The sequence below is a fragment of the Dreissena polymorpha genome, chromosome 4, assembly GCF_020536995.1.
Source record: "Dreissena polymorpha isolate Duluth1 chromosome 4, UMN_Dpol_1.0, whole genome shotgun sequence".
In the NCBI taxonomy this organism is placed as follows: Eukaryota; Metazoa; Mollusca; class Bivalvia; order Myida; family Dreissenidae; genus Dreissena; species Dreissena polymorpha.
The window spans coordinates 92,211,067-92,226,532 of record NC_068358.1 but is presented as its reverse complement, the minus strand read 5'-3'; the positions used below and the strand labels follow the sequence as shown (position 1 = coordinate 92,226,532).

Sequence of the window (15,466 nt, the reverse complement as noted above, 5' to 3'; positions counted from 1 at the left end):
TGGAACACTGGACGTGACCTTTTTCACCGAATACACACATGTTCCCATGCAGTTGCCGACAAAATGCAACTGGATTCGTTAAAAGACAGTAAAAGCAACGAGATTACACTTCTAACCGATCTCCTTCTCGGCTAATAACTTTAATATTCAATTAAATTCGACTTTCTCGCTACATGTCTGTGTTTTGCTGTCATATTTTGTCGATCGAATGCTCGATTCTAAAACGCCATATCATTGGTCAACACAATGAGAACAACCAACCAGATGACGCGTTATAAAATTAAAATGGTGTACATGTGTAGATGAAACACCGAGTGACATATAGCGAGAAAGTCAAATTTAATTGAATATTAAAGTTATTAGCGGAGCAGGAGAACGGTTATTTGTGTAATCACGTTGCTTTTACTGTCTTTTAAGGAATCCAGTTGCATTTTGTCGGCAACTGCATGGGAACATGTGTGTTTTCGATGAAAAAGGTCACGTCTAGTGTTCCACAATCTTTCAGCAATAGGCATATAGTGCGTTTCATACCTTGTGTATATATAATACATATACGAGGGTTATTTTTTCATACTGTGTATTTTTGTCAATATTCGTTGTTGAAAAGTCAAACCATACACAATAGGTGTATATTTAACAATCTGGAACCCCTGGGGTAAGCTCGGGGGGGGGGGGGGCAAATTTATGATACTGCTGCCTGTGGCTCGCACTTTACCGATATCCCCGAAAGGTTACATATCACTATAATAAGTTTAGGCCTAAAACCACAAAATCCGATACCGTTGGATTTTCGTACAACAATCTTACGTAAAAAATCTCCCAGATTCGAAATCAACAAAAAACAAGACATTTATAAATTGTCTGCATTATTGATCAAATTTTAAGATATTTGTTGGTTTTCCGTTTTTAGAAGGTGTTCTGTGAAGACAAGAGCTGGGCATCATACAACTTACAAGCCATTATATCCAGCAAAACTGACAGTTTTGGTTTACAGAAATCAACAAAGGAGGGATTCCTGAACTATTAAATTTCCAAGCTATACACACAGTTATTATCTGTGGTGATCTTTATTGGTTCTGTTTGTTTACTTGGATGGAACATGTGTGAACTTATATAGAACTTTGAAAAGTCTATATATGTCTATCTATAAACAAAAATCAGCTATTGTATAATAAGATCAGATGTGCAAACAATGTCAAAGGGTTGTTAAATTAACAATTTGAAGGCAATTATGCTGAAAAAATATGAGAGTTCCCATGCAAATTTTGTCTGTATATCAACAAGTGTCTGCCGATAATTGTCAAACTAGTAATACAAAACTTACCACAAGTATGTAAAAGCACTAAGTACCTGTGATCTTTTTTAGTAAGATAGTGTAATTCTAAACAGTAGCAAATAGCTTGTTTAGTAAATGCATAATGCAATTAATATGATTTCCGTTCTATTGTGTAATTAATAGGTTGTTACTTGTTAATCCATGATATATGTTTTATGGCTAGTACAAAACCAGCAATGTTAATTTAGTAAAAGGTAATACAATAACACCACTTTGTAATTTCATATAGTTAATATTCTTGAAATGTAGGTTGATGACAGTGTTTTAGTTTTACTTATTTTGTAACTATTATTTTATGTGCAAATAAATGATGTGAAGTGTTTTGTATCTCCACACAATACCACATACCTTTTTATATATGTACTGTGTTATGTGTTATTTAAATGTTTAAATAAAAAAATATGGATGATATAACATGATGCATTCTAATATTTGCATTCAAATTGTAACTATAGAGCTAAGTGTATGCAGTTTAGACTGTGATTTTAGAATTGCTACAAAATGGCTAGTTTTTTAGTGGCGACAAAATTTAAACTATTCAACAATAGTTTGGGAAAGAAAATTAGAAACCTGCAAGATACCTGTATTTATTAAATATTTTAATTGCGAATCAAGTATGTTGTTATGCTGTTACACATAATTATACATTGATAATAAATAAGAAGACAATTAGTGGTGTTAACATCACATGATTTTGATTATGTTAAATCAGTGTACTGTATGCTAAATGCAACTGCTTTAGCAAGCTGTCAAGTTGAATTGAGACATTCGATGAAACAAACTGTTTCCTGGGTAGGACCAGTACTTAGTGTCTATATGACATACCATGACGTCGAAAGAGTACAAGACCTGCTAAGTAGAACGAGAAATGTTTGACGTACAATTTCCACCGACCCTTGAGTGTTAGCCAATCAGAAGACACCTTACGTCTGTTGCTTTAAGAGATTTTTGACATTGAACATTATTATTATTATTATTTATACCGAATTATGCGACTATCGACCGCTTACTCATAGATATTGTGCGTATTTATTAAACATTATTATTATTATAATTTATACCAAATTATGCGACTATCGACCGCTAACTCATAGATATTGTGCGTATTTATTGACCTGGCGTGGCGGAATTAACCTCTGACTTATGCTAGTTATGGTAATCACAAAATACGACCAACGGGGAGTTTTTAATACATTATTTATCCCATTAATGCTTGGCAACTGGTTACCGTTGGGAATTTCCTACACAGTAATGCGCTGGACGGTCGTGATACTCCGCCCCGCATGATCATTTCATACACACAATATGCTTAATAATTTTAATTTTAAAAAGGTAACAATTGAATCTTCTTCAAATTTGTATATAATCTATTTTAATGCATTAAATACTTGAAACTTCTGTGTTGTTTTTTTGCCATTCTGATAATTTTATTCATTTTGTCCTCAACTAAAAAAGAGATTTTAAACATTTATTATGAATAAATCTGAAGGAAAAGCGGCTCAAGAGACTAGTGTTTTGATTGGCTGTTCAGAAAATGTGTACGTAGAAGTACAAACATGTATGTCGAAGTACAAATTGTACTTTGACGTACAAATATATACTTCGAAGTGTATTTTAAATTCATGTCGACGTACAATTATTGTACTTCGACGTACATTTCTCTTTTTAACGTGTAGGTCTTCTTGACTTTCAACCCAAATGGTACGCCATAGTATGTCTTTAGGGTTATCTAAAGAATGCCCCCACTTAAAGGATCAATACAGAGACCTCCCAGTGACTAAGCCAGTTAGCAGACACCCCATCCACTATACCACAGACACCGAACCAGCTATAAATTCCTGTGGCTAGAAAAAAAATAAAATAATAAGATGCTAGATCTTTAAGCTTGGAACATGTAACTCGTTTTAAGATTGATTTTTTTGAATGCATTACTCAATTATTGCAACAATTATCATATTTTGAACACAATCATGTCCATATATTTATTAAAAATACATGGTTATCAAAAAAACTTTAAAAGCTTTTGCCCGTAAATTAGGTAGCACCTATAATCATATTATAAAGCTTGTTGCAAACGGGTTATTCTTACTGAATAGACTTTCTTTGATAAAATCACAAAGACAAAGTTTATTCATCAAAGAAAATACCCTTACGTTTACTTACTTCCAAAAGCAAAACGAATAGTCTACTGAACCAAAATACACACCCATCAGTATCCTCTACACACACAAATTGACATCAAAATAGGCACGCTTATTCTGGAAATCAGTAACACGAATTAGCTAGAAATACATGTAGATCTAAATCCTTCGTCTAACCGGATCCATCCGAGGTAAGTAGTCCATAGAATATGCACTTTTTCATAATTACATCCACGAATCGATACATAGACACGAAAAAAATGCGAGTCTTCAATGTTTTATTCCCAGACATCGCATACTTGTTTCGTGTACACCTAATGTTTACTAAAGATGACATCACACAAATGACGCAATAAGTATGTAATTTTATGACGCAATCATTCAGCTGATTCATTTTACGGATGGCGAAAAATTATGTCCCGCGACTAGATCTAAAGGTTGTAGGTTGTTTTTATAATTTTAAAGCCAAAGTTTTCTCGACTCTTGAGATTTCTTTCGAAAAATAATTCAGTGGTTGAATAATTTAAAAAGTAGTCCGTGCACGCGACAGGTATATCCCAGTGTTGGACAGGCTAGTATATTCCATAAGCTCTTATAGCGTCAATGTCGCGGTGAAAATGGGATAAACATAGATGCCAAATATAGAGTTGCTATCTTCAATATTGCAAAATGTTACCTTTGACCTTGACCTTTCACCACTCAAAATGTGCAGCTCCACGAGATACACATGCATGCCGAATATCAAGTTGCTATCTTCAATATTGCAAAAGTTATGTCCAATGTTAATTTTTGGACCGACGGACATACGCCATATATTTGACCTTTGACCACTCAAAATGTGCAGCTCCATGAGATACGCATGCATGCCAAATATCGAGTTGCTATTTTCAATGCAAGTTTTCGGACAGACGGACAGATGCCGTATATTTTACCTTTGACCTTCCACCACTCAAAATGTGCAGCTGCATGAGATACACATCCATGCCAAATATAAAATTGCTATCTTCAATATTGAAAAAGTTATGGCCAATGTTAAAGTCTTCGGAAGGACAGTTCAACTGCTACCGGGGGCATTAAAAAGGATAAAAGGATTTTTTTTTTGGGGGGGGGATTCTGGAATGGGGCCTGAGGGATGGTTTGGGTGGTGTCCATTGTGATATGTCAGGTAAGCGTTGTTTTGTCAAAGAATGAATCAAATCTGATCCTAAATAAAGAAGTTATGGCAATTTAAGCAAAATTAATTTATTTGACCTTGAGATTCAATGTCATTCAAAGGTCAAGGTCACATTCAACTTGCCAGGTACAGTAACCTCATGATAGTAAGAAAGTATTTGAAGTTTGCAAGCATTAGTCTTGATACTTTAGAAATACAGTGCATCTCAACACAAAATATTCAAAGTTACCAAGTAAAAAAAGGGCCATAATTCCGTCAAAAATCCAACTAGAGTTATGAAACTGGTCCTTTACAGTCGCCTTGATAGTTAGCGAGTGTTCCAAGTCTGAAAGCAATAGCTATGATACTTTAGGTGTAAAATGGACCATACACAAAACTAACCAAATTTTCAATTTTCTAAGTATAAAAGGGGCCATAATTCTGTGAAAATGCCTGTCAGAGTTACATAACTTTGCCTGCACAGTCCCCTTATGATAGATAGTAAGTGTTGCAAGTATAAAAGCTTTGATACTTTAGGAATAAAGTGGACCTAAACACAAAACTTAACAAATTGTTCAATTTTCTTAGTATAAAAAGGTGCATACCTCTAAACATAATGCTAACAAGAGTTATGCAACTTAACATACACAATTGTCTTGTTGCCATAAAGAAGTAATCCAAGTTTGAGTTAATTATCTTTCATACTGTTGAAGTTATTTGACTTGATAAAAAACTTTCTAATTTTTCTTCAAAAAGTCCAGCTTTAATATGCGAAAACCAAGTAGCAAATAGCCTTGATCTTTAAGCGAGCTTCAAGGTTTTCAACGCGACAAATTGCATTGATGTGTAAATGTTCCAACTAATTTTTTTTTAAATTCCATAATGCACGTTACAGTTGTTAATCAGAAAAAAAAACTTTCACTCTCTCTATATATTATTATATGGTAAAGATGCAAATTGTATAAGTCCACTGTGAACTTTACCTTAAAGCAAGCGTCAAGCACCATTACTAAAACCATATATACAGAGAACACCAAATATCCACTGCGAGTTCGACTTTGAAGCGAACGTGACGATGGTTAGCAGCACGTTATTTACAAAATAATTATTAACTGAAAAACATGTAGTCTGGACAAGCTGTTAAATGGCAAACTAGATCATTGAACATTAGTTTTGCTTTCGTGCTAAGTAATTTTGAAATCCATCAATATATTACAGTTATGACTGAGGGGAAAACCTCGCACAATGAAGATTAACCAACAACCTGTAAAACAGTTTATTTCACAAGCTTTTTTAAATGACATTCATATTCACATTCTTAAGGTATATATATACAGACATACTTTGAGCACTCACATACATACAACTTCTAAAATTGTTAAACAAGAAACTGAGACTAATATGAATTAACTGGATGTCGCATATCCAGCGCACTTGTTGTTTACCATTAAAATCTCAATTTAATGAATAAAATAAGAGATTGAAAATGTAACAAGTTGTGAAAAATGAATAGTATTTACAAATGATATATTACATGAAATGAATACAGAAGACAAAGTGTTCATATGTTGTGTGAAATTAAAGAAATGTGTGCTACACAGATGTTGTGGATGCTTTAATACATAATGTATGTAAGATTTTGAAGCATGTGCCAGGAAGAAATATTAATGAAATTTTCAATTTTCAAACAGAAACATTGCTTCTTCAAATCAAAATGCTATAGAAGTACAGTTTGATATAATATTGATGGCAACAAGTAACAATATTTGAACAGCTGACATAATGGGACATTTATTCATGATCACACATTTTTAAACCACACAAATGTATAATGAACAATTTCTTAAGGTGCATGTTTACCCAAATTTTCAAGATTAAAAACTAACAAAACCAACTGACAGTTTTCTTCTCTTGGCTCTTATAATTTTCAAAAGCGTTAACATTAAAAAACTTGAAACAATGTCAATATTTCCAGTCTTTGGGTGGTTCAACTGATGATATCGCGACCCTTTTTTTCTATCTACTCATCATCCTCTTCCTCCTCCTCCTCCTCCTCTTCTTCTTCCTCCTCTTCCTCACTCTCCTCTACCTTCTTCTTAGGAGCAGGCTTAGCCTTCTTGGCTGGGCTTGCGCCACCACCTCCACCCCCTCGGTAAGCTGCCATTTCCTAAAATATACCACAAGAGTGTAAGTCTTTTGTTTGTGAGGGAATTGCCTATAGAATTATTTTATTATTTATTGTTATTTTTTTGGGGGGGGAGAGGGTGGAGAACAGAGGTTTTAATTATCAGGGTGCAGGATCCAGTGACTTTGTGGTGTTCACAAATGAACGTTAATGGATGTAAACACACCGGTATGTGATGCTTTTCTTCAAGCAACTTGAAGCCGAATATCGGCTGCTTCCCCAACCGAAGTAACCACTTTTTTCCCCTAATCTGACCAAAATGTTCCCCAATACTGGAAAATTCCCCACCAAAAATAATATCCTTACTTCGTATAAAAGTGAAAATTGTTTATTTGTCGAGCCTTCCATTAGGCTGGAAAAACCCAGAGCCGTAAAAAGTCTCCTAGGCGGAGGGAGGGGGGGGGGGGGGTATTCGTATTGGTTGAATATGCCTTTCATTAACCTCCCGTATTATTCTCCTAGAAGGGTATGCATATTTATCGAATTATTTGCGCTTACCTTCCACCACTCAAAATGTGCAGCTCCATGAGATACATATGCATGCCAAATATCAAGTTGCTATCTTCAATATTGCAAAAGTTACTGCAAATGTTAAAGTTGGCGCAAACCAACCATCAGACCAACCAACCAACAGACAGGGCAAAAACAATATGTCCTCCACTATAGTGGTGGGGGACATAAAAAGCAATGAATATAGTGCAAACATGTACATATGTAATAATCAGAGAGTAAGTAAAAAATCCCCCAAAAAGGGAAACGCAGCGAAATTTCCCCCTTCTATGGGTAACGACCCGCTTCCCCTTAAATGGATTGAGGGCCCTGCAAGTGTCTCCATAAAGCAGCCCATCCACACACAATATCATTGTCAATTTTATTGATTATAATGACAGAACATTTTTCGCCCTCAAATATTTTTCAATATTTTGTTCATTCTTACTTCAGTCATCATTCAAATAAGAAAGAAAATTGACAATGCGTCAATAAATATGTGAGATGTCTGATTTTCTTCAATACATTGACGGTGTCTTCAATATCATCCATTCACTATCAAGTGTTTTGTCAATCTTCATTATTGACAATAAAATTGACAATGATAGTGTGTGTGTGGATGGGCCGCTTTAAAGGTATGGTCATACAAAGTTACATATAGATTCTGCAACAGAATATCTTAATGCTTTCTGCAGTCACAGAAACTGTTCTTTCCTTAAAGAGACCTGTTCATGTTTTGGTAAATTGACAACAATCCAAACTGTATAAAGAACTAGAACTTTAAGAATATGGGTCTTAAACAATGTGGCACACTGTATCCACATGGTGAAATTTGTAGAAAGTTATTATTTCACAAAGTGCATGCTGAAGTTCAGAAAGGTTTGGATGGACAATTGTACATACAAATAAACCTTGCCATTACTGTAAACGAGCATAAAAAACACAAATATGGGTAATATATTTAACCTTTTCATAACGTTCTCGGTCCTTGGCTGCTTGTTTCTCATACTTGCTCCTGTCTGTGACAGCCTCCCATTTCTTGCCCAGTTCCTTAGCAATATCACCTACGCTCCACTCTGGGTGCTTGGCCTTTACCTTAGAACGTTCCTCGCCACAGAATACGAAGAAAGCAGACCTGTTTACAGATATATTGTAACTTGGATTTTAGTATTAACAAATTTAATCAAACAGTAATTAAAAATTATGTAACTAGTTACAAAACTCTTATGTAACAATTGTGTGTTAAAAAATATCTTCACTTAAAATGCTTTAATACAAGTTAAAATGCACAACTAGTTCCAAGACAGAAATAAAGTACACACAATGAAAAAATACACTATAAACTTGGTCATTCGTCTTTTAAAACCTCTTGCACAATTGTAACTAAAGTATTCAAGTGGACAAAGAGAGGAAACTCAAATTTATTTTCATTGCCCGGTTTTTTATCTGATTTTGGGGAAAGGGCCTGGCCTTTTTTAAGGAGAAAAAAATCACGAAAAATGACGGATTTTGGGGGAAAAAGATCCCTTGAAACATCGGATTTTGGGGGAAAATAAGAAGTCTTTAATAATCAATTAAACATTTTTTACTGTTTTTAAAACAAATTTAAGGCAACAGATAATTTAATGATGCAATATGTTTTATTTTCTACACTGGATCAGGTTAACTAATGTATTTAAAGTTTAAAAAAAAAATCTGGGGGAAAATTTACCTGCTGAGGGGAAAAAAAATCCGAGCGGAAAGGGCCGTTTTTGGCGGGTAAAAAAGAAGGAAAAACCCCTGATTGCTCTATACAGTACTTGAAAATTCGCCTTTAATTGAATGGCAGTACTAAATAAAACAAGGGACAAAATTGTCACAACCAGGTTTTCATTGTGAAAAAAAATTGATAAAGGGAGACAACTCAAACTGAACTTTTGAAATGAACAAACAAAATTAACCCCCTTTGTAAGTTTGTTTCAAAATAAATCTATTTTTAGTCGTGGCGACCTTGACATTGGAGATATTGATGTGATTCTTTCGTGAGACACACCGTCCCATGATGGGGAACAAATGTGCCAAATGATTTTAAAATCTCACAATGAATGACATAGTTATGGCCCGGACAAGCTCATTTATGGCCATTTTTGACCTTTGAACTCAAAGTGTGACCTTGACCTTGGAGATATCGACGTAATTATTTCGCGCGACACACCGTCCAATGGTGGTGAACAAATGTGCCAAATGATTTTAAAATCTGACAATGAACGACATAGTTATGGCCCAGACAAGCTTGTTCCGCCCGCCCGCCAGCCAGCCGCCCTCATTCGCAAATCTAATAACCATTTTTTTCCTTCGGAAAACCTGGTTAAAAAACTGTAATGTTCAGGAAGCTCAGAAGCGCCAGACTGGTAAGACACAGTCTTCGGAAAACCTGGTTAAAAAACTGTAATGTTCAGGAAGCTCAGAAGCGCCAGACTGGTAAGACACAGTCTTGATAGATTGGTAATATGTGAAAGAGTTGCTCAGCCTCTGGTGTGGTGATTAAACGATAGGCTTGCTACCCAAGAACTTTTGTCATTAATTTGTAATTAGTACCATACGCGATTGCGAGCAAACCAATTAACAACATTAGGACAATTCTAAAGTCTTGCACTTGTAATTTTGAATATGGCTTGCTCAGATTAATGGTTCTATATAAGCTGACATGTAAAGGGATTTCCCTTAAGCAGAATGTCAAGGAAGGCCCATCTTCTAAGTTTACGCATACCCTTTAAATATTTATCAACTTAAAAACACTACCACCAATTTTACGCATACCCATTAAATATTTATCAACTTAAAAACACTACCACCAATGTTACGCATACCCATTAAATATTTATCAACTTAAAAACACTACCACCTATATTTGCTGAAAGGACAATTCAATATAGGCACTTTAAGTGGAAACATCACTCAGTTCTCGAGCTAGGACTAAATGGAAGGGTGCCCCGCCCCGCCGAGGCCCTGTCATGCCCTTTTATTAAAAAAAATATATAGTTTTTTTTTAAGACATTTAATTTATAAATCTCTTATTACATTGTAATTAATGTATTCCTCATTGTAGACATTTTATTTGCATATTTTGATAATTGAAATAATATAGTCTAACAATAATTAATAATATAAAAATTAATATGCAACAGGGAGCATTGCAGATGCGACTGTGCACTCGAACGTGCCCTTTGGACAGAAAGTCCCCCCCCATGACTTTGTGCAGTCTGGCTAATCCCGACCTGCTAGTGACACAATCTTATTATTCAGCAATAATATTAGAATTAGGGCTTGCATTTTAGAATTGTTAACTTTGAATACGGATAAAATACTAAGAAAAGGTCAATATTACAAATCACACTAAAACCTACAGAGCTCTCTTGGGAGCATTTGGGTCCTTGGTCCGCTTCTTGCCTTTGCCAGTTGGTGAGGATGATGGGACATAGTTAGTCATCTCCTTTTCATAGCGTGATTTGTCTTGCTCAGCCATATCCTCGAAGCGCTTCTTCTCCTTTGGTGTCATCTCCTGTAAAGCAAATTTCATTTTTTGATCTCATGTTTCAATTTTATAAGGCATAAAATGTTATTTCCACTAATCTGACATAACCTATTTTTTGGTGCAAACCATACCTTTTTTGTGGTTAAAATTATTTTAAACATATATTCAATCATATTCGTCTTTTAACAATTACATAAAACGGATCCGAACCCAAAGCATGACGACCCCATCCAAAAGGTGTTGTTTTCTGAATAGCCATTTATATTTACTCCATTTCAGAAAAACAAGTAAAAACAAAATCTGTATTTGTCAGTAACGCTATGTCCCCTACTGTGCCGCTTTGATTTTTTTTTTAATGATTTGGCAGGTTCAGATAATTATCTCCCTTTAAAGCTTATTTCTTCCCTTGGATTCGTTCAACAGACAGGGCAAAAAACAATATATCTCCCCACTATAGCGATGGGGGACATAAAAATCATTAGTGTTTATTTTTGTTTAAATGAAGCCAATGTTGATATAGATTTAAAGTATGTACGTGTTGTGTCAGGGCCCTCACACTACTTTACGGGGAAGGGGTCCACAGCCCTCAGGAGGGGGAATTTTCGCGGCGTTTCCCTTTTTGGGGGATTTTTTTTACTTACTCTCTCATTATTTCATTTGTACATGTTTGCACTATATTCATTGCATTTTTCATAATTTAGTATGTTTGAAAATATTAAATTGAAATAGAATTGAGATATAATAATAAAATTTTTTTTTTTTTTTTGGGGGGGGGGGGGGGGGGGGGGGGGGAATTTTCCCCCCAAAAGGCGAAAAAAGTATACTTTTCAGGTGGGGGACTGCCGCCGAAATTCGGCGGCAGATCTGATAGATTGAGGACCCTGTGTGTAACACGTGAAGACTAGCATTTCGGCCCTAAATCACTGTGTCTTGTTCCAAACATGGCTAAGATTAAGCAGGGATGGAAATTAGTGGTTGCCCGTGAGCCCGGGGCAACTAGATTTTGACCCGGCAACTCAACTTCAAATGTTGGTAGTCCGGCTGGGCAACTAGCTTTTTTTAAAGCTTTAAAACATTTAGTACAATTAAATATTTTAAAACCAAAGATCAATTATCTCTTTAAAAATATTCATGTATTTAGGTCTAGGAAATGATTCAACCAGACACATTATAAGACAAAATGCATTAAACGCGTGTCCCATAAGCAATGTTGTTTAATTATCTATTATTTAATTGTAAGAAAGTATAAGATACACCTGACACGACATGTACATGATTCTGGGCTCGTTAAACGTTAGCTGGGCAACCAAAATGCTTAAGATGGTTGCACTTTCGGGCAACCAAGTGTAAAAAATTCAATCCCTGTTAAAGAGTTTAAGAAGTTGCAAATTAGAGATTGTCTAGACCTGGAAGGATTTTACATTGGAAGGCAGTGTCAACAGTTTTAAACTGGGGGTTATACATTTTTAAACTAAGGGCTTTACTGCAATTGGAGTTTGTTCAGGGTTGTCAACTGCTAGGCACCCAATTTTTTTACACCATTTTGGGAATCATTAATGGGGACAGGTCCCTTTTGATTGGGAAACATCAGGGGGTTTTATACTAAAATTGGGAAATAAGTGTTGTTATTTTGCTAAGATGCTTCAAATAGAATACAAGTGTTTTTAATACCGGTAATATAATTATTTACCAAGGTTCAACTTATTAAGCTGGATTGGAGATGAACAAAATGTTGAGATCTTTAAAAAAAATAATGAAACCTTCAATTTGGAATAATTTTTTTGGGGGAAAATATATACTATTTTAAATTGGGAATGGGGCTTTTTGTCTCGTGACCTAGTTTGTTTGTTTTGTTTTTTACAAATGTTCACCATATTGAAACTCAGCCTATTCATCGCTAAGATAAAACAATCTGCAAAATTTGAATGCAGATTGGATGAAAAATGAAGCTTCTTGTGGGGTAAGACGTTAAGTTGATGACAGGCGATGCACAAGGATGGATACTGGTTTACCACAGTGGCTCACCCCTACAAATAGTAAGCTAAATAGTTACTGCCAAATAATATTTTCCCCAAAAAAGTTTATTAAAAAGTAACTAAGTTTTATTTTATGATATATAACATTATTTAAATTCAAAGCAGGTGCACCTTCCACTTAGAAGCACACTTTTTTGTAAATTCTGCAAACACCACATTCTCTGCTGGATGCTTCTTCTTGTGTTCTTCTCTGCAGCATTGCACGAAAAAGGCATACGAGGACATACGACCCCTTGGTTTCCCTTCCTTTTTAGGCATTGTTGTATACTTGGCTTTCTACAACATAAAAAATATTGACTTTATAGTATGAATGGCTGGCTCACATAGAATTTTTTTTACATATTAATAAACCAGCGATTTTCCTTGTCCAATTGGGAAAAGAACCCGTACCGGTCCAATTGGGAAAAATCGAGTCGTGAAAACCTCAAATTGGGAAATTGGTTTATTTGATGTTTTGCTCCCAAATAATTTAAAATTGAAAACTAAGTGTTTTCAAGCTGTCAATATTGTATTCACCTAGGTTCAAGCCATATAGCTGCAAAGGGAAACTAACTAAATAATCATCAATAATCTTAAAATCATATTATAAGAACTAGCCTACTAATTGTCACCACTGCAAGGTGTCAATTTATAGGAGTTCCTCGTATTTAAAGAAGAGGGGTACAATTTCCTCTCAAAATTATTGTCTCTTACCGACTGTTTCCAAATGGCAAAAAGTAACATTTTTCTCAAAAAATCTTACCAAATTTCCACAAAAAGATGCACAAGATGTCTTTTCCAATAAACTTAATAATTGGTTTATTGAGTTAATTATACAGTAATGTAATTATGTAACCATTGATAACATAAATGTTAAAATGCAGTTGATCATTCCCTTTTTAAACAATTGGACTACTTTTAATCATAAAATAATGTTCCATTTTCCCCTTATTGCATGTTTCATCCCACTCTTTTTCCCCAGCCAAAAGGCACAGGCTGTAAAATATGAAGCCACAAAAACTGTTGACCATAGCATTTATGAAGGATATAAAAATATGAAGCCACAAAAAATCACTGCTGGCCAATGCATTTATGCAAGATAATTATACTACATTTTGTAGAGGAAGTACATGAGACTTTGATACACGAAGGTAATTTATTTCAGTACAAAACTTCTTAAGTGAAAAAATGAATTCATTTAAAAAAATTATAATGAGTCAACTACCCTAGAATCAAAACCGTAAAATGAATTTTTACAAGAATTAATCATCATATTTCATTTATTTGTAGTTTTTTACACTAGATAATAAATGGTTCAATGCCAACAGAAATCTATTTATTTAATTCACCGGAACATCTTTAATTGTTAAGTATGAATTAGATTAAATTCACACAAGTCAAATTACAGAAAAATAATTTAATGTATCAGTAAATGAATGCACACATTCCCCCAAAATAAATGTCATGTTATCATCCTCATAAAAATATCCCTTAAAACTCAATTTTCTTTGAATACAAATCTTAATTATTGAACAATGACCGCCATTTTGTTTAATATTTATCACAGAACAAAGAAACTTAAACATAACATCAAAATTTCTCAACTTCTGATCATTCCATTCGTAAAATTTTCACACCAAGTTATGCCTATCACTCTATGCTGTATTTTACCATAGGGCCCATAAGGAATAGTGCACTGTATAGAAAACTGTATGAAAAATTCCGCCATTATTTTCATCGTGAAACATTGACCTAAAAAACTGTCTCAAAATGTCTGCTTTGTCGATTGATGAATGAAAGTCCCCTTAAAAATCATTTAAGAACATATCTGGTTGAAAATTTTAACATATAAAACCAATCAGAGAAAGTTTTTTCAAAGTTGTCACAACCACTATATTTTAGTATGGTACATGCGATTCATATAGCCAGCTATAGGGCCCATTGCCTTGTACGTTGAGCACATAGGAAGGTTTTCACTATGGCCGTCTAAGGCGCATAATGACAACGAATGTGATTTTCGGCAGGCGATTTCGCATCGAAAATTACACTGCCAGTCTGAAAACTTGACACATAACGACTTGAAATGCATTGAAAAACATATATTGATAGTTATTAACAACGATCACTGATTTTCTTTCGAGAAATTCAAGAACGCTCGGCACATATTTTTCCCGGCGAAGACTGTTCATTGCTATGGCTGACACCATGCAAAATAGCGACAAGGCGCATACGAACAAAGTTTAATTGCATTATCAACAAATCGATCTTTACTTTCCCAAAACACATAACTGTTAACGTTAACAATTAAACTAATGCAAAATCGAATAAAATTTGATTAAAACATTGTCAACGGCTTATAATAAAACATTTACATACCTCACTGTGAAGCTATTACAATCTTCCGTTGAACAGTAGACGAACGCTAAGCTCAATTCAAGTTATATGTGCTATATGCAGGATCGATGGGCACAGTTTTGATTGGTCCGATTCACGATTTTCACCGAGCGCAATCCAATGAAATCATTGGAATATATGACGTTGTTGAATATTAATGAGAAAACACGCCGCCGGTATTATCACGTGATTAATCACGTGGGTCAACACATTTTGTGAGAAGAATTCAACTATGTCCT

The 15,466-nt window shown here is 34.7% G+C and overlaps 1 protein-coding gene across 1 annotated transcript; it reads right to left on the bottom strand.

Moving 5' to 3' along the window:
• Positions 1 to 5,892: 5,892 nt before the first annotated feature.
• LOC127880203 (high mobility group protein B1-like) lies at positions 5,893 to 15,375 on the bottom strand. Its single transcript, XM_052427481.1, has 5 exons — positions 15,210 to 15,375; positions 12,966 to 13,130; positions 10,691 to 10,845; positions 8,271 to 8,439; positions 5,893 to 6,797 (listed from the first exon to the last, which is right to left on the bottom strand). Exons 2-5 carry the CDS (start codon positions 13,110 to 13,112, stop codon positions 6,651 to 6,653), a joined length of 618 nt encoding a protein of 205 aa, XP_052283441.1. The 5' UTR covers positions 13,113 to 13,130; positions 15,210 to 15,375; the 3' UTR covers positions 5,893 to 6,650.
• Positions 15,376 to 15,466: the final 91 nt, after the last annotated feature.

Excerpts from the sequence above, each read along its gene's own strand:
- LOC127880203 (XM_052427481.1), bottom strand. The coding sequence starts at position 13,112 with ATGCCTAAAAAGGAAGGGAAACCAAGGGGTCGTATGTCCTCGTATGCC. Across the intron at positions 10,846-12,965 it reads AGTGTGCTTCTAAGTGGAAG|GAGATGACACCAAAGGAGAA; the intron begins GTGCACCTGCTT and ends TTTGCTTTACAG. Across the intron at positions 6,798-8,270 it reads ACCGAGAACGTTATGAAAAG|GAAATGGCAGCTTACCGAGG; the intron begins GTTAAATATATT and ends GGTATATTTTAG.